The 19,672-nt window shown below is 46.7% G+C and overlaps 1 protein-coding gene across 16 annotated transcripts in view; it reads left to right on the top strand.

Moving 5' to 3' along the window:
- The window catches only part of MSI2 (musashi RNA binding protein 2), a 202,057-nt gene extending 185,981 nt beyond the window's left edge, over window positions 1-16,076 (top strand). For 4 of the 16 annotated variants that reach the window (XM_065647362.1, XM_065647364.1, XM_065647365.1 and 1 more), the window contains 2 exons: window positions 11,821-12,029; window positions 15,854-16,076. In XM_065647362.1, coding sequence (XP_065503434.1) covers window positions 11,821-12,029; window positions 15,854-15,895 — 251 coding nt within the window. In that variant the 3' untranslated portion in view covers window positions 15,896-16,076. Of the gene's footprint in view, window positions 1-81; window positions 174-11,820; window positions 12,030-13,723; window positions 13,802-15,853 lie in introns of those variants that run through there. The other 12 variants (XM_065647370.1, XM_065647372.1, XM_065647374.1 and 9 more) reach the window with 6 other exon arrangements.
- Window positions 16,077-19,672: the final 3,596 nt, after the last annotated feature.

Below are 19,672 nucleotides of genomic sequence, written 5' to 3' on the forward strand. Positions count from 1 at the left end.
TGAGCTACTGACCTTGATGGTGAGTGTGAGCAGTTATGTTTTGTTGTTTTCTCTCTTGCTTGGTTGGGGCTGCTGTGAGAGAGGGTGTCTCTGAGGCAAACTTTCCGGCCTCTCTTACACTCGGACGTGCACACCTCCTCTCAAACACTCTTCTGAGCGCTCTCAGCGGGAAGGTTTGTCCACACCTATTAATCCTCTCTCAGTGTCCAGCTTCTTGTTAGTAGCAGCTGGTTGCATGTTTTTTGCTTGTTCAGACGAAACGGTTCAAGAAACAACTCATATCAACTCTTGAGAAATGTCTCTATTTTTTGTACACTTTCTTTCTTTTGATGTTTTTTATTAATTTCCCTTACTTAAAAAACAAAACACCTGTCGTCCCGTAAAACATGTCACATCTCCCCTTGCCTGTTCTTAGAGTGTATGTATCTGTGGGACTGAACTAAATGCATGCACTGTAGTAGTCGTACTGGTAGCAGTAGATGTAGTTGTAGAACATGCATTGTTGAGTTGATATTATAGGTATCACCAATGTGAACGAGCGTGGCAGTTAAAAGCATCGCCTTGGTCTGGTTGAAAGGGTAGGGCTATCAATCCAGCAGAGAGCTGCTAACGGCTTGGATCCATAGTCCCGTATTTGTTAAACCCCATTATCTGAAAGTTTAAATTGAACCTGGCTGTAGGCAACCTACACCCTCTGTACAAGAACCCGCATATGCTGTTATGTTGATAGTAAATTTGCCTTTTTTCTTTTTCAAATTAATCCCCCTAGGAATTAAAATGCTGACTATATTATTTTTCATTTTGTATTAAAAAGAACTTAAGATACTTTTAAAATCATTTTACAATCATGGTTTCTCCATCAGCCTGTTACTCGTCCATATTAGCCCATAGAATCATTCGTTGGCAGTCGTAGGCCAGATGTGCCAAACGCAAATCACTCCATTTGGGTATGTAAATAATTCCGTGTGTGAAGCAGCTCCCTGCAGACTGTCCTGACACACGAAGCAATTGGTTTTAGGTCATAAACCCTAAATCTTGTTATGCAACAGAGTCTGAGCTATTGGTGGGTCGTACTCATTGCCATGTCACCCAGCTTAAGGGAATATTTTAAAAGAAAGATTGAACATTTCATAAATATCAACATGAGGAGTTTGGGACAAGTTCATCATCTTTGCCATTGAGCCAGCAAGCGTCTTTGCTTCTTGTGCCCAGGTTTCTCTGCTAAACTTTTAAAATTGTTTCTCAGATGAAGCTGCAGTCAGTACATTTAACAGATGGTAGCTGAGATCTCAAATTAGGCTGTTGTTTATTTGTTTAGTTTATTGCTTGTCAGAAAATATCCTGCTGGGAGTAGAAAAGACCCTGTATGGCAGGGTCACACGTTCCCTGCTCCCCGTGTCCCCCGGCCGTCCCCCCAGACCAGCTGTGCGGAGCCGGAGCGGGACAGCCCGGGCAGCCGGCAGCGCTCAGCCCAGCAAGAGCCGTCGTAGGACAGAAAATATCCAGAATGGGCTTTCAAAATGTAATTGGGGATTTGCATCCGCTCCTTACCTCTCACAGAACATAAAGTAAATCAACCAGACGACAGCCTGGCTGGAGCTGACGCAATGCTGGGCCGCGCGGGGCCACCCGAGCCACCCCTCGCTCTCCGTGTTGCGGCTGGGGAGCTGCGGCACTTGCACGTCAAGGGGGAGAATAATTTCCCCCTCGGATCTCGATCTGGCAGGGAGACGGGGGGACCCGCTGTTCAATGCGCCAGGCGCACGATGAAGTGAGGAGTGTGTCTGAAAGTCAGCAGAGCGACAAATTGCTTGGGGTCTAGGAAGCCTTGTCTTACACTTAAAGAAGGTGCTCTAAAAATTTAATCTTGTCATTAGGCACCCAGAGCGTTAGCAAATTACAGCCATAAAAAGCGGGACAAAGATTGGTCTGTGTGTGAGGAGGGGGAGAAGCTGCCACCAGCTCATGGAAATGTTGTAAGGAGGAGCGAGTCAAAGATCCAGCGATGAACCAATTTGGGATTTATACGACCTGTTGAGAGGGCTCCCTTGTGGCACAGCGGCTCTGACGGAACTGCTCTCCCTCTTTCATTCTACTATATAAAAATACATAAAGTTTAATCCGAGCTATGTAATCTCAAAAGCCAGAACCTAACAAGTGGACCACTTGGGAGCAGCAAGCAGGCTGAAATTTCTCACTCTGCTGGAACCGCTGGTAATTATGTGACAGAGGCTGGTGGCTGATGCATCGGAAAATTAATGGCTGCATCAGATTTTATCTTGTGCCTATTTTTATAGCAGAGGCAGCCTGCGCTGGGGAGCGTTGGGTGAGGCAGAGGGACCCCACACCGTGTGGGGCTTCGGTGGGAGCTGGACACAGAGACAGATGTCGCATGTTAAACCGAAATAAAAGCAGCCGGGCTCCGGACGGAGCACCCGCCGGAGCGGTGAACCCACCGTTCGCCTCTCCTTAGTGTCGTGCAGCTTTAGAGGAGGCCACTCGGCAGTTCTGTGGGTGGTTTTGGCCTCGTTACTGGCAATATCTTCTCATTCTTTTGTGAGCACTACAGTTACTTTTCTGACTAAGACCCCAAATTTTAAAAAAATAATGAAAGGGGAGTCATTTCTGTTTCGGTTCGGAAGTGCCGTGCTGGTCCAAGGTGGGAGTCACGCAGGTCCTTTCCAGAACGCAGACTACGTGCCAGAACGGTTTGTCTTGCTTTGCTGTAGGATGCCATTTTAAAAATTTCTCAATTCTCAAGGGACTGAGCTCCCTACAGTGCTGAGTAGAAAATTCAGTAGATTTAAAACGATTTGGTGCTGCTGCTGTTAGGCCCTGACCACAGCAGCGGTCGTTTTACAGGGCTCAAGTCTATTGTGGTTAAAATACATCAGCTTTAATCAATAATTTTGTAATAGAAAATCTTGTGTACTTGATAAATCATCTCCAGTGCAATTAGTGACCACCTCTGAAGTGCAGACTTAAGTACAGTGGAAGTTAATCTTTAACGAATTTAGCGGCTAACTTTTAATAGTCTTTTCAATCAGGAGAATTATTTTCAATGGGAAAACACTCCTTGGCAGAGCTCGTCCCGGCGGCGGCTCTCGACACACAGCAGCGGTGGCGGTGCAGACGCTGCCTCGAGCCGCGGGCAGACACCAGCTCGCTGGGCCGCCCTCACCAGGCAGCCACATTCCAGCCCCACAAAGCCCTAAACCAGCCGATTTTCGGGGCTTGGTTTCCATTCTCCCGGCAGAAGCAGGGGGACGGAGCTCTTGGCCGTTGTAATTAGACTCTGTTCCACGCAAGATGCAGGCGAGTCATTGTGAAGTTTGGAACGGGGCCCTCAGCGTGAGCTCTCCAGTGCAATGAGACACTCGAGCACATCTCATGCATTTTAATCACCGAACACGTAAAGTACTCGCTGAGCTGAGGGGTAACTCGCCTGTCTGGCAGCAGTCGCAGGCTGTTACCCATTAGTGGAACAACTACTAAATGTGATGCAGCGCACATTTTACTGACATACTATTGTGAGTATTTTCATGCTGATTCTCTCCCCAAATGCTTTAAAAGTAAATACATAATTACAGTTATTTTTTCTCTCTCTCTCCTTTCTGAAATAGAAAACTGAAAAAGGAGCAGTGGAGTTTTTCCTTGCAGCAGATGTTAGCATGCATCTGGCTTTGCATTAGCTTGAGGAGCATGCTGGATTAATAATTGCCAGAGAATGCAAAATTGGGCTGCAGGTATATAAGCTTGAGCTATTTAAAAATGATGAATTCACACAGCTGGGCCTTTTTAAGGGTGTTCCCTGCTAGTTAAAGGGAGAGACCATAGCCCAGAGCTTTGTGCCATGAGGACTCTCAGATGCCTGTGCCCGAGCCCTCCCTGGGGGTATTACCTGGGGACAGTGGAGCCAGTGCCCCCGGCTCTGCCCCAGACCCCACGTCGCGGGCAGCAGCTTCTCTCAGTGTTTCCTCATCGGTGAGCTCGGGTTTTCCTTTGGGGGGGTGTTATGACCAGGACCCCTCCCAGCACCTCTCTGTGTGCAGGCGCCTGGCGCAGACTGCGCAGGAGAGGATCGTTACACAGAAATCTCTGGGGCTTTGGGGGGCTGGATTTCTCTCCTGTTACCTGGATAACTCCCCTGTGCTTCCAAGCATCCAGCCAGCCCATGAGCATCCATGGGCAGCAGGCGGTGCCCCCAGGCAATGCCCCCTGACTACAGCGACTTAAAATATGCAGTGAAACAAAGACCTGGGTTTTTTTCAATTTTCCTCCTGTATTGCCTGTTATTGTACAAAAGGCTTCAATTTAAAATTAACAGGAGTGATAGCCAGTTAATGTGGTACAGTGGGAGGCCGGAGTTTCTGTTGCTATGGCAATGGAGTTCGGCTCATTTGTTTTGTAGATGAGTAATTACTACGCAATTAGAGTAGGCTAAAAATAAAGAGGCCTTTTGTTCCCGGTTACTCATTAATATTAATAGAAGACCTGTCCAAGCTGTGGTAAACAATTAATGTAGATGTGGTTGCCCATGGTAAAACTAGCAACAGCTTTCGTGTTACCCGGTGTGAGGTGAAAGCGCCAGCGTCGCCTGGCTCAGCTCTTCCTTCGTTTTAAATAGAAAAATTATTAGAGAAAGGTCTGCCTTAGCACAACATCACGAGCTTTAGCCCTTATTTGCCAGCTGGATGGATGGTAATAAGTGTTAAAGCTTAATGTGCAGACACAGACAGCAGGTTACTGCGCTGGGGTCAGATCCTGCGAAACAGCGAGCAGCCGCAGCCCTGCGAGGCGCGTGCGAGAGAAACGCGACGGCAGCGCTTCCCTGATGCAGAAATCTCCTCGTTTATCCCCGCGAGGTGAGCAGCACTGGGACGGGGGCTGCTCTGCTGCAGAGCCAGGGCTTGAGCAAAGACTTTGCCCAGAACCCCAGCACGTGGAAGCACGAGTGTGGTGCTGCTGACGTGGCTCCGGTGCAGCACGTTACAAACGTGAAGCGCCAAAAAAGAGTGAAAGAAAACAGTCCCACGCATTTGGTGTGAAGTATGTAAACATTAAGGCACACCAGATTTTAAATTAACTGTAGAACCGGTTAGATTGACAGAGAAACCTGTTAGGAAGATGACTAACGGGACGGAGTTTATTGACCCTGTTTTATTTGCTCGTCCCAGCGCAGCCGGCGAGCATCCCTTGCTGGCGGGGACGGCCAGCGGAGCAGCGCACAGCTGGTGGGCATGGGAGGCCTGGGGGGGTCACCCCCTCCCCATGGCCCTGGGGTGCTCAGCACCCCTGGAAAGCGCCACCGGTCCAGTGGAACCTCCGCAACAGGCAGCACAGGCACCCGGAGCCCCCGGCCCGACCGCTCTGCGCTGTGCTGGGGGGCGGGCTGCAGACGCTAGGGAACCGCATCCCTCCCAAACTGTTTAACTAATGGAGGGAAACGTAGCACAGCCTTTGTAAGGTCGACATTTGTTTGTTGTTAAGGATCTAATTAGAAACATGAGAGGGAGCTGAATGGCTGCTTGCTCGGCTAATTAGCGACATGCACGAAGACCACTTTGAACTTCAAGGACACAAAGCTATTAGCGCTTACATCAAAAATGGATTAAACTTCTGTGCTTTTATAATGATTAAAGATGAGCTGCTCGAGAGGAAATCCTTTTGTAAGGCTGTGACAAGAGCTGGCTCCCTGATTGCAGCTTCTACAAGCGAAGCTTTGTGTGGCCTCCGTGTAGCACTCGGCCCCGCGCGAGAGTGACACCGCTAACTCGCAATATGGAAAATGTGATTAGGCAATAAATATTGATCGCTCGCAAAAAATCACAGCCAAGATGGAAAGTGCATTTATTTGTCCTGCTACATAACTGCAGGACTTTGAAAAGCTGGGCTCGAATATGTTGAATTTTATGTCTTCTGCCAATTGGTGCACATCAACAGCTTCCAGACGTGGCTGATGCGTCGGGTGCGTTAACCACAGTGTTTAGCAGAAGCAGGTGCTGCTGACGTGTCTGCAGCGTGCGCGGGAGGGGCAGTGGTGGGCTTTGAAAACACCTGCACCAGTTAAATTTTTAGCTTGCCCAAGCTTGTGAAAACCACCCAGCTCTTCCTCTGCTCACCTAAGGTAGCTTAGCAGTTGCCTTTTGTGCCTGTGCTGCTGCTCAGCATCCGTGCCGGTGCCAGAGCGGAAGCGCCCGCGCTGCACCGCGGTTGGAGGGCGCCGGGGCCGCGGCAGGAACAGTTGCCACAAGGTGCCAGTTGCCATTATCACCCTGACGTGTCCAGCTGGGCTCCCCGCAGCAGCTGGGGTGCCGCGAGGTGCGGGTCTGCGGGCGTGAATTATTGCCGGGGTGCCGGCGGCAGCGCGGCCGGGCCGGTTCCCTCGCGGTGCTCTGCTCGCTGCCAGCGGTAATTGCTGAGCCGGGAACCTGCTCACCACCCACTGCTTTCTGTCGTTAGCCCTGCGATAGTTTGATGTGTGAAGCCGTTTCCAAAGAGGCTGCAGAGGCAGAACAACCTTTTAAAGTGTGACTGCAGATAGAAAAATAACGTACAAATAGTACCTTGTTACAGCAGATAGCTGCTCTCAGTGTCTCTTGGCCTCATCACCACTTATTTTGCTGATGAGCCCGACAGTTGTTTTATTTTATCTTTTTCCCTGCAGGGCCAATATAGCTGCAGGGGAGGGACAAGTGCCTGGCTGCTCCCCGTCACAGACCCGCGGCGGGGCCACGGCCAAGGCACAGCGCTCGCGGTTTGATTTTCCAGAGTCAGGACCGAACCGACTGTCATAAGCAAAATATCTACAGTCTTTATACTTGCAGAGGAGTTCCGTCTGCCACGGGCTTCTCACCGAGTGTTTGCTTTTCATGTCTGCTTGGGGAGAGCCGGAGTGAAGTGCTGCGCCTTGCAGGTCCCCACGAGAGATGTACTAAATGGCACCTCTAATTGCAACGCCGGGGTTATTTGTTTTTCTGGTTTGTCTCCCACTTTCTGTTTCAGCTAGTTGGGAGCTGTTTATACGTTGTTACTCTCCAGAATATCTGTGCGTTTCCAGCTTGTTATTTCTGAGGTGGTTTTGAGCTGGAGCATTGATCTGAATTTGAGGTGTGCCGGCGCTGGCTCAGACATAAAACACCACTGTGTGTAGAAGTGCAGGTACAAGAAGCGATGCTTCTGATAGTTCAGCCTGACCACAAACAAACGTGTTTGTGCCTCTAGCTGGAGCTGTATGTGGTAATTGGTGTAGAAAAAAAGAGCCTGAATGTGAGCATTTAATTCTCAGTGCTGCGCCTGTGTGCTCTTGCAGCCTCAACAGGCAACTGAGAACCAGGAGCACCGACACCTTATTTCAGACTGGCATTAATTTGTCCATCCAGTCTCGGGTAAATCACATCTTGGTTGTTAGCATCTCTGAGAAGCAAGGTACAAGCTCCCATTAACTTCAGCCATGAATGCGCGAAGAATTAGCTTTGACCAGGCTATGCGTATCATGGGTGCAGTGCTCGCTAATGATATTTATGAGGCTCTAAGCACTAATGATGTAAGATTTGTGTGCAGTGCTGAAGTTTTCCCGCAGTCCATGCCGTGGTTGGTTATTTAAAGCGTCAGCATCCTGCTGTGACGGCTGCTGTGTTAGTCACGCACGCTGCGACGTGGCCATCGGCTCTGGTGCTTCGGGAGACGTGGGATCCGCGAGGAGTCCTGCGCCGGTCACCGCCGTGTCGCTGCAGTGTCCTCTGCGGCGGTTGTGCTTGCGTTGTTGCAAAGGCCGTACAGCAGCTCGAATGCTGGAGTGGCAGGTGGTGTTCCTTCCATGGAGATCTTCTCTTAAAATCCAGCGGTAAATCCCAAGTCACTCAGATGTCTCCAGACTGTGGTGTGGATCCCTGTCCCAGCCGGGCTGCGTGGGACGCTGCTTTCCAGCTCTGCTGAGCCCGTCGTGGGCAGAGGGACGGGCAGCGCTGTGTGCAGATAAATACAGATAAATACAGCTAAATACAGTGCCGATGGACCTGCGGTACCTGCTCTCCATCGCTCACCTCGCAGGGCTGGTGCCAGACGGCACCTCCGTGCCCCGTGTCCCCCGTCCCTGCCCGTTTCCATCCCCGTCAGCAGCGTTCAGTGTTGATGTATCATTTACTCTTCCGAGCTGGAAGATGATGTTTGCAGCATGTTATATGAATTTTTCATAAAGAGAGAAAAACAGCCTAATCTTGTGAGCTTTGAGTCTTGGTAGTGGGTAATGGCTTTGATTTAAAGCATTTTGTCTTAATGATAGTTATATTGAAAATTTCCTGCTGCTTTCAAGCACGTGTAGTTATTATCATAAACACTGATGGTAGAAATGCCTGCCAGATTGTGCATGGCTGTTTATGGTAGATGAGAGAGTCATCCAGAAATTAGAGCGCTGGATCAACAAGTTGTCAAGAAGCCGGTTTGTACAGAAAGCCAGCCCGGGGCTGGTGGGACAAGGCAGGAGCGAGGATGCCCTTGGAGGAAAGCGCTGGAGGTGAGCAGCACTGAGTGTAGAAAATGCTTGGTGTGAGATTGAAAGTGAATTTCCAAGAACCTCTTGCCCATGTGAATCGCTGCCCAGGGGTAAGGATCCTTGTCCAGGAGGTGCAGGCGGTGACCAAGTGTCATTAGACGGGTCTCTGGGAGCCTGAGTTTGGTGCTGACCAACGCACCCCTGGGGCAGCAGATCGGCCCTGGGGTCCCGGCGTCACCCCGGCCGTGTCCCTGCGCTGCGGGCAGGGGACGTGGGCGCCCGCGCCGGGGGAGGGCTGCGACAGCTCCAGCCGGCTCCGTTCTGCTCTCAGCTGCTCTCTCAAGAGCAAAGTGTATTTCTGACTGTGATAACAGGGCGCTGTATCTCATCCTGGAGTATCCTGCCTCATCTCAAAGAGGAAATTCAATATATCATGTGGTGGTTTCTTTCAAACTTGAGGTTTTTCTTGCCTGTGCTCCGTGGCTGGGAAGGCAGCCATGAGCTTCTCTAACCACGGTTTGCACCGTTCTTCACCTTTCTTTTTTTTTTTTCTTTTGAAATATTCATATTTGTTATGTGTTAAAGCAAAATTACAGCAGTTAATGGTGAAGAGACTGCTGTAGGAGCCAGTCCTCCTGCCGCAATGGTGTTGAAGTCTTTGCTTTGTCGGTGTTGTAGGAGAGGGCAAGTGTTGTCACCGGAGGCTCCATGTGGGCTGTGTGCGAGGACAGTGATCCTGTGTGCGTATTTCATGAGGTTTGGTTCCTTTGGAGTACAACGTATTTTAGTGGTGCTTAAAAGCATTGCTTTGTCATCCCGTCTAATTCGCGAGGCACTGAGGGACTGAGCACCAGCCGGTACCACACCAGTTCTCCTTGCAGGACGGTCCTGTCAAAGTCCTTATGTTTCTTCTCCCTTTCTCTCCCGCCTTCTCATGACCGTTCATGGCTGAATTGAATTTCTTTGGGTGCGATTCCAGCATCTTGTTGTGCTTTACCCAGCTGCCCTCTCCGCCCTGGCAGCGAGGGCTTGGATCCTCGTTAGTGTAATACACTGCTTGCTAAGGCAAATGTCATAATGAATCCTGACTTAGAAATTTCTCAAGAGTTCATCGCAAGAGAGTTTATCTTTCAGTGGTGACCTTTCTCGTTGAACGGGATCGCCGTACGAGCAGGGTGTGTTAAGGTGGCAGTTTGCAGCAGAGAGCTCCCGCCCTGCTCCCAGAACAGCGCTTTGGAGCAAACGTTCACCTACTGATCAAAATTCACAGGCTCAAAGCCTTTTCTGTAAGAAAAACCACAGCAAATTGAAAGTGAAGGAAACAAGACATTAAACTTCCTTGGTCCATCACCGCCACATCTCTTGGCTGCTCTCTCGTGGTCTCCGTAGAGGTGGGAAGGAGCTTCTGCAACCCAGAGGATGGGGGATCGTTGGGGCTGGAGATAAACGTTGGTTAGCGGTGACTTACAGACACATCCGATCTTTTCCGCGCCTCTCCTGGCACTGATCTATCACAAGGCCTCCTGGTGACACTTGGGATTGCAGATCACGCGTAGAGGAGAGCCTTGAGCTGGAGGCGCTTGGCCGCGCTGGCAGCTGCGGGCTCAGCGGCGCGGGGCGGGCTGTGCGCGGGTGGCTGCTGCGCTGGGCCCGGAGCTCTCGGAGCGTGTGGCCGCGGCGCTGCGACGGCCGGGGCTCTGAGCGCTGCCTGGCCCTTGGCGGCCGGGGCAAGGTCTCGGGCAGTAAAACTCGCATCCATTTTGTTGAACCAGAAGGAAGAAAAGGGAGAAGAAGTGCTAGCTGATAGTAATAAAGGGCTTTTGAACATCTCAGCTGGATATTTTTCTTTATGAGTGAGAAGGCCAAATGTTATCTTGACATTTAATCTTTAATAATAAAAAAGGCACTTTGTTTGCCAGCGAATTCCAAAATCTGTTTACTCACTTATGCCTTATTTCTTTTAACTTGCTAGCTTAGATGTCCTACTTACTCTCCCCTGCTACCAGTTCAGAGCTGCATTAAATCATTTATTCTGTAAAATTTACTTTACTGTCACTGCAGAGTCGACAGCTGCCTGGTTGAGGGGTTTTTTGCCAAGTTAATTAATTAATTTGAAAAACGGGGAGATCTTGGGAGGACGGTGCAGGGGAAGGGGCCAGGTTAGGAGGGGCGAGAGGAGGGGGTGTTGGCACCGCGTGTGTCGGCGCTGCCGGTACCTGCGCGGTGGGTGCGGTGAGGCCGGAGCTGCGGGCGAGCGCGTCCCCGTGCGCTCCCCAGTTACCTGGCGAGTCCCCCCAGCTGTAGCTCCAGCTTCCGCAGCCATTTCCATCCCGCTCCTCCTCGTCCGCTAACTTTTCTTTTGCATCGAACTCTCTTATTCATAAATTTTACATTCAAGAACAACTGTGAGAAATGCCAGAAGCCTGCTCATCTAACATGCTTTGATATCTAAATTTATTCTTTAGTATCATTCTTATTTACATTGTTTTTCTGTCTCAAAAAAAAAGAAAGGGGGAGGAAAAAAAAATTTTCTTTTACTTCCAGGTTAGGAGGTGAGTTGTCATACACCCTCTGGAATTCTTTTTTGCTTTTGATTTTTATTTATTTGTTTAATTTTGGTTGATGTCCCAAGCATGGTTTTGGAGACGAAGGTAGGTCTTCGCTCTCCAAGTCAAAAGGAAAAAAATCAAATAAAACAATACTCTCCTCGGTCATATTAAAAAAAAAAAAAATCCAAACTGTTCCATTCCATACCATTTAAAGAAAAAAAAAATCAGCTATTGAATTATTTCTACAGCTTACCGATTTAAAAGGGCGGGTTTTTTTCAAAAGTATCGAATGGATCCAAATCACTAGACGTGATTGAAGTTATTTGCTGTCAACATTTAATATCAATATTACCACAATGTGTAGTCTCAAACTAGTTCCTTTGTAGTTTGCATGGGATGTGAATGCTGTCTCGGCGTGCCCAGACCTAGAGAACTTGTTACTACTGCATGAGCATCAAGTCAGATGTTGAAAAATATCTATTATATTTTGTGATAATTTGGTGAAAATGAGCAACTCCAGTCTCTGGTTGCAGTAGTGTGTTGAATGATTGTTCTTTTTTTTTTTTTTTTTTTATATATATCCATATATATATTTTTGGAGCTCTAAGCTTCGTAGTAGTACGGGCTGACTCTTCTCCAGTACTTGCTCTCTTATCGCATGGCCTTGGTTAAGTGTTAGAAGTTGGGCCCAGGCTGTTTATTCTGGTGTTTGGCTTTGTGATACCGGTGCATGCCCGGCGTCTGGCCTCATACCCAGCTTTATTCTCTGCACACCAGTCTTGAATAGCTACAGTGCTCAACCGAATTTTGGCGCACCCGCTTCCCCGGCAGGCTCCAACCCAGCCCGACCCGGAGGCTTCCCCGGGGCCAACAGCCCCGGCCCCGTCGCGGATCTCTACGGCACGGCCAGCCAGGACTCCGGCGTCGGTAACTACATAAGCGCCGCCAGCCCACAGCCGGGCTCTGGCTTCGGCCACGGCATCGCCGTAAGTACCGCGGGCACCGCCGCCCCCGCTTCTCGGTCAAGGGAGGGGGGTTTCTTTGTTTAATGACATTTGTGGGGGTTGTGTTGGTTTTTTTTTTAATGATGACTTGACGGCGAGCGTGGCACCTTGCTGCCGTAACCTGCTAGGGCTGTGCCCAACCTGACGGAGCCAACAGGCTGCACCGCTCCGGGTGCCAGCGCAGCTGGAAATGCTTGTCTGGCACCTTCTGCAGCCCGGACTTGACACGTTTCAAAAGGAAATATTTAATAATTATGGACTTTAAAGTTCCTGCTTATCTATATGGGCTTTATATCAGTCCAACCACCCGTCCTGGCTGATGCGCCCATTTGTAGACGATGCACCAATCCCTGCTCCTACCTAAATGAGCAAGAATTACTTTGGCCAGCGGGACCCCAGGGGTGCGCAGAGCCACCCTGGCGAGGGTCCGGCTGTCCCGCTCCCACCACCCGGCCCTGTCACCGGCGGTGGCCACCGGCATTTGCTGGCCCCCTGGCCCACTTCCAGCCGGTGACAGCATCGCTATCAGTCCTTAAAATCTGCAGGTAACAAGCAAGTCGCTTCTGTTTGGTCGTCAAGTCATTGGGAAAGTGCCTCTTTAATTACTGTGTGGGTCTGCAATCTCGCTAATGATGGGCAATGGAGATTTGCTTAACAAAGCCGCATGCTGGTTCTCAGCTGCACTGTGTTACCTGTGTGTTAGCATGAATGTGGTTGGACCTCGCTGGTGGCTGTCCGTCTCCCAGACAGGAAAACTGTTCCCTTTTTGTAGTAAAACCATGAGAATTCTTTTTCTTCTTGTCCAATAAACATGGCAAAGCACAGAGGGCTCCCCCCAGGATCCCTCGGACTGAGCGGAGAATTTGATTCTTTGACCAAACTGAACAAGTCGGGGAGCAGGAGTGTAGTGCAGACAAAACTCCTGAAGTTGTGTTATTTTTTTTACATAAGCAACCAATACCCAGGGGAAAAAAAAAAAAAAAAAAAAGCCGCCTCCGTTTGTGCCCTTGTGCCGTTCCCACCCCGCTCCTGCCCCTGCCGTGGTTCCACCAGGGACGTGATAATCCCGTCGGATCAATTCTGGTACCAAACGCTGAATATTATTGCTCTGCTAAGAGCTACATCAATTTAAACTGCCATGTCTCACCACTCACAACACCTCTTATTTCCGTTTTTCACCTAAAGAAAAAGACCTGTTTGTTCTTGAAAACTCGGGCACTTTGGCCTCAGTAACATCCCAGTTTTTCAGGTCGCAGGGTACGAGGCATGAGCCTGGGTACGCGGATTTGTCTGCACTAACACTGCTCCAAAGAACCATTTTGTATTTGACTTGCAGATTGGCAGCCTCTTAATTTCCTCCAATAACTGCAAAGAATCCTGTAGCTTTTTTTACGTATATATTTATTTAACACTCTCCATTTACTAACCTTGGTTTAAAAATAAAGAAGGGAAACCCCCAAGCTTATTTTTGCAACTGGAGGAATGAGAAGATGATGGTCTTGGAAAGGTACCCATAGGGTTCACACACCGAGTGACTGGTGAGCACAGCAGCTCTCGGAAATACCTGTTCATGCTGGCAACACAGTCTTTCAAGTCCTGTGATAATTTCTTGCCAAAATTAATAATCTGTTCCCATGTATAGAGCACTGATGAACTTAACAATTGTACAATTTTAGGGACCTTTGATTGCAACGGCTTTTACAAATGGATACCATTGAAACGTTACACATGGTTGGTTGCCATCTCACTTGGAGGTATTACAGTATATACCATTTGTACTTTGTCCTAAACTACCATCTCCCCTATATTTACTTTAAGTGAACATTTTTTTATCTTCATTTTGTCTTTCCTTGGCCTTTAATCATTCCTTTCTGTGATTTACGTTATTCAATCTAAGGGATGGAAACTGGAAGACAGATTGGGAGCTAAACCCCCCAAAAGTCACGTTTTCATGTTAATGACACTTAGTGCAATAATTTGGAGAGCCAAAAGCCCTGCGAAAAAACCAGCGATGCCGGAAAGTGGTGGGGCCAGGAGCAAGTGCCAGGTACCAGCATCCCGATGGGAATCGCAGGCTGCGAGCAGACGAGCCCCACTGCTTTAGTACAGGCAAACCATCGTTCTTAATTAAGTGCTGTACCAAATATTACAGCTAAAAGATAACATTGTAACTAGTAACCATAGAGCAATTATCAAGATTAAAAAAAAATTAAACCTAAGCAAATTAAATTCTAGACATTACCTGAGTTATGCATCCTTGGATCGCTGCCAGTTTCCTACCCTTTGAACTAAGCTGAAGTTAATTAAATGTTTGATTTTTTTTATTTTATCGGCCTTTGGCATATTCATCTTTGCAAACAAATATTCTTACACCGAGAACAGCGTAGATTAGAAAAGTCAGTCGATGAAAAACAGAAGTCCCCCCCCATGCAATGGCAGAGGCTTACCCCGAGAGCTCTTAGTCCGTACAGACAGGTGGAATGTGCAGGACAGATTTTACTTCTCTGCCTTTTGCCCAGCACTACCTGATCGCCGTCACGTGTTTTATGTTCAAATTCAGCGTATGAAATTAGAATTACAGTTAGTCAAGGGACCGAGAACTGTGGAAAACATTTGGAGGCTTTAAATTATATAAAAATAGATTTGTACATAAATACTAGTGGGTAAAGGTGTTTTCTATTTACTCTTCATCTACCCACATACACCCAAGATTACCTGAAATTGTTCCGTCAATTGATTTGCTCCACCAAGTAGTATTTTTTATGGGAACGAAAAAAGTGGCATAAGCACTCTTGCTTTAATCCTAGTTATTATTTGCACATATCGGTGTACGTTCACAGATCAATTTGTCAGAATCCTTCACATTTTCTGGGCCGTCAGCCTTTGTAATGACGAGGTGGTACCCACGGCCGGCTGGAGACCTCCGCAAACATCATCGCTCACACTAATACCGCCGCAGTGACGGCGGCGTTCATCACATTAATGTATCGTAATCGCTTTACACTCACCACAACACATCAAACCCTAACCATCATTTTACTGGCCAGTGGTAAGACTCAAACCATTAATGACTTAAAAACAGAAAGTGCTTTTAATGTCGCACATTACTAATTAAAATAGATATTGAGGGGAGGAAATGAGCCTTATTATTAATTCCTCAAGGACCGCTGAGTTTGAGATTTTTATTACGGCGGCGAATCCCGAGCGTCGGGTCGCAGCCCGGCCGCCGCCGTTCCCGTCACCCCGCGCTGCGGCCGGGCGCTCCTCAGCGCAGCCAGCCCTGCGCTCCAGGATTTATGTCCAGCTCGGGCGCTGGCAGGAGCACAGCCCTAGAAGGTGAAGCCTCCGTTAGAAAATAAATCAGCAGCTCTGTGTAAAAGTTGTTACCTTTCACGTACTTTAGCTGTGTATTTAGAAAAAAACTCATTTTACCAAAGCCTTGTAAATGCCTGGCATAACAGATGCCTGAGGAACAGTTTTTGTCCCTCTGATATATCAAGCCGCATTTTATTGTTCCTAAACCAGCCTAGCGCACGGCTAAGCCCGGCCTGCCCGAGGTGCAGGCTTGGCCGCAGGCCGCCATCCACAGGGATGGGGCTGGAAACCACGAGCAGTAAATAAATACACTAAACCCCCTCTTCCCAGCCCCAGGAACGCCTCTGCATTTTGGCCGAGTGGCTCCGCATCCCCCCCGGTGTGGATCGGCGCAGCCGCGGCTTTGCAGAGCCTCGGCAGACACCTGGGGCTTCGTTAAAAATCCCGGTTGGGCGCAATTAACTCTCCCGTGTTGCCTTCTCCTCCCGCAGAGTCTCTCTGGATGTCCGGGCAAGACGGGGCGAAGCTTCTGAACGGGCCCACGTTTGGGTGATCTCATCAGACTTTGAGCATTAATTACATCGTCACCGATAACGCAAACAAACTGGAGGTGGCACTCGACGGACTTGGGTTGTTTAAAAATCTCTCGCATCATCTCATGAATCTGCTGTACTATAAAAACAACAGCTTTTAAAAGTATGTATATAAAATCCATTTCTTGTTCGTTTTATTTTCTTGATGGGTTCCCCCCCCTTCTTTTTAAACCTATCCAAACCACATTTTTTTCGTAGCATTTTGACATAGTCTCGTAGCCACATAGTTCTAATTCTTTGTGTATCTAGCAAGAGCCTAACCATAGTGTAACTGTTTATATTAAGGGGTTTCTTTCGTTTTTCTTCCCCCCCTTTCTCCCTTCTGTTTTATGTAGCCGTTACTAAAGGATGCTGAGCTGGTGACAGGAGTCTCAGCCGCGGGCCCGGCTCTGCGGGGCCGCGGTGCCGGGGGCCGCGGTGCCGGGGGGCCCGGCAGGGCGCGCGGGGCAGGGGTGAGCAGCAGGTTCTCGAGCCCTTCTTTTCATTTGTGGCGTCTTCGTTAACCTAATTCTATCTATTTTTCGGCAATAAGGCAAGGACTACAAACTTTTTGTGCGTCCTTTTTTCTATAAGTGCTTTTTTTTGTTGAAAGAGGTGATATAAGGTTTTTTGAAATTGTGAATTCTGAAAAAAAAAAAATAATAATACTGTAAATACAATTCCATTAACTACATATAAACTATTAAGAAAAAGAAATACAGACCTATTTTTGTGATGGAGTCAGCCTAAGGCAGTTTCTCTAGGAAAATGGAAGCAGACAAGCCAGTTGTAGCCTTTGGGAGGCTGTGGCGGGCGCTGCACCGCAGCCCCCAGCCCGGAACAGGCTCGCGGGATTCGCTTCGTTTCAAACCTGCTTTTCCCAAGACTGAACAAGAAGCTACGATTTTTTTTTTTTTTTTTTTTCCTCTATTTAAGGCATTTACGGTTCAAAGCACACCTTTATTTTGGTTTTTCGGGTTTTTTTAGTTGTTGTTTTAAACTAGATCAACTTGCTGTCCAGTCATTTCAGCGGCTCTGGGCACCTGCGCGAGGTTCCGCGGGCAGAGCGGCTCTCAGCGCCGAGCTTGCGTGGTTACCTTCTTAGCCATTATTTGCTGTATTAACAAATTAGGAAAGCAACTTTGGTTTGTTGGTTGTTTTTGGTTTTGTTTTTTTTTTTTGGGAATACCTCAGTGCTACAAGTTTCACCCTAGAAGCAACGGAAGATTTTAATTTATTGTAGTTGTAAACAGAATTTAAAAAAAAAAAAATATATAAAACATCATTGCACTGTGACTGGTAGGGGAAAAACTGACAGTTTCCTATTTGCACATGTTTAATATTTGGCTGTTATATATATGGTCCTCTGTTGGGGGAGGAAACTTATGAAGGATATTTTTTAATTTAATTTTTTTAATATTGGGAAATAGGCCTGCAACAGCAAACTAGAAGTACAACATGGTAGGTGGCATTAAGAACATACTGTAGTGTGGATATATTTCTTCTTTTTTTAACGTAATATTGACAAGTTTTATTAATATTTTTTTAAATTGTTACGTTTATAAATTTGGTACTTTAGGTACAGCCAGTATAAGACACTGAATGCGACATTTGTTAAAAAGAGCTGCTGCACTCCTATTTTTGTAAATTTTACTAACAAGTAGACTAATGTAGACATTCAATAGACAAGGTAGAGCAGGCATCTTTAACAGAAACAAGGCACCATACTGCTAACTGAAGGAGAAAACCTTGTTTTTCTTGTTTTTAAAAAAAGAGTCATGCTTTTTTATGTAATATTTTAGGTTTTTTTTCTTATTTCAGAACAACCAGGTTTAAGCAAAATGCTGGACGCTTTTTAAATATCGAGACTTGATCAAGTAATAAAATAAATAAAACAATTCTTTAAAAAATAAAAATGAAAAAAAAAAAAAAAAAGAAAGAAACCAAATTCCCTGAATTCGATGTACCGTCAGGGAATTTTTTATTGCTATTTTGTCAATGTTGATGATGTACTGTACTACCAGTTGGTTTTCCTCTCCATTCCCTGTCACCTCATAGAATTCTTTGTTGCTCATTGTCTGTTAATAGTGTATAAAATGCGATCTTGTCAGAGTGCTGTCCTGATGCTAGTGTAGTGAATTCCCCCCTCCTCTTCTAGTACATATTGGTAGGTGTATCGTAATTAAGGTTAAAAATTTAGATGTAGTTATTCAGATTTAGGACCAGTAAGGATAGAACTTTCTCTTATTTAAGAAAAAAAAATGCTAATAATTTTGGGAAGGTTTTCCTTTTATTTTCTTCTTTCCTCTTTTTTTTTTTTTCTTTTCTCTTTTATTTTTTTTCCTTTTGCTGATCTGATGCGGTTTCAACTAACCAAAGGTCTCACAATGTTAAAATGCTGGCAAACTCCTAAGGCATTTGTAGATCCCCACCCTGACTCTGGCCGGGGATGTGCCATACTACCTTAAATGCTAATGCTAGATATGCAAAACTGGATTTTTTTAATTTATTTTTTAAAAGAGGGAGGCACGGTATATTAAAACGATTTTACTAAGAGAAAAAAAAAAAAAAAAAGAACTTATTTTTTTAAGAATGCTCTGAAGAAATTGCTAATCTGTGTGAATATGCTTTAGATGTTTCTATACCTTTTGAGAAGTCCCAGTGGCCCCCATAGCACAAATGTCGTGGAATCCGGTATGTTTGGATGTGACTACCTAGACTAAGGTTCACGTTAGTCCCCGCTCATCTAGAAGTCCATTTCGAAGGGTGTTGTTTGGGGTTTCTTTTTCCTTTGTTCATTTGTTTGGGGGTTTTTGTAACTTTTTCAGCACAAAGGTTCAGCTCCACCTTGGTTTCAGTCAAGCACAGCGGGCGAAGGGTCATTCCGAGGGATGTTCCGATTTTCTTTCCAAATATCTCATACAGACCCGCTACCCCCGGAGTGGCCAAAAAGAGATTTTTTAAAAAAAATTTTTTTTTTTTTTTCCATCTCGTTGTGTAAAATGGGCACCGCAGAGCTCGGGTCCCCTCCCCTTCCAAATAAAACAACTCCTTTGGGATTGGCTTTATTAAAATAGAGCCCGAGCTGTCCTTTTTTTTTTTTTTCCTTCATAAACGGTCATTTTAAGTTGAATCTGTAGCTTGGACTTTAAGGTAGCATGGCTCTCTTTGCTGTAAGTTTATTTTTTTCCATTGTACAGCAGCGTACCGCTGGTGAATGTTACACATCTTGCTAGGCTAGTTAAACCATGGGGTAATTGTTGGTAAGAACGACCTGAAAGGTGTTGGGATTTCTGTTCTCCTGCTCCGAGGCGAGGATGCTGTTTGTTTTCAGCTGTAGTGGAACGCGGGCTCGCGGCTCCAGCCACAGTTACCTTCCTGTTTCCTTTAACCATTCACTCAATGCAACATAATCAATAATAAAGCAATATAGTTTACTACATTTTTACTGAAGGCCAGCCATGGTTATGTATGATATTGCATATGAAACTGTTTACAAAAAAAAAAAGAAAAAAAGAAAAAAAACAAGAAAAAAAAAAACCACAAACACAACACTAACTCATAGCTGTCTTTTATGCTATGGAAATGTCTCTTGGGTGGAATTTTCTGAATTATTTTTTTTAGTGGTTTGGTTTGTTTTTTTAAGCGAAATAGTTCAAACAGAAAACTGAGGTTTAGCGTAAAGTGAAGAGACAGGATGCATCGAAGACACCGCGGCAGATCCCGGTCTGCGCACAG

This window comes from Caloenas nicobarica, chromosome 17, assembly GCF_036013445.1.
Source record: "Caloenas nicobarica isolate bCalNic1 chromosome 17, bCalNic1.hap1, whole genome shotgun sequence".
NCBI lineage: Eukaryota > Metazoa > Chordata > Aves > Columbiformes > Columbidae > Caloenas > Caloenas nicobarica.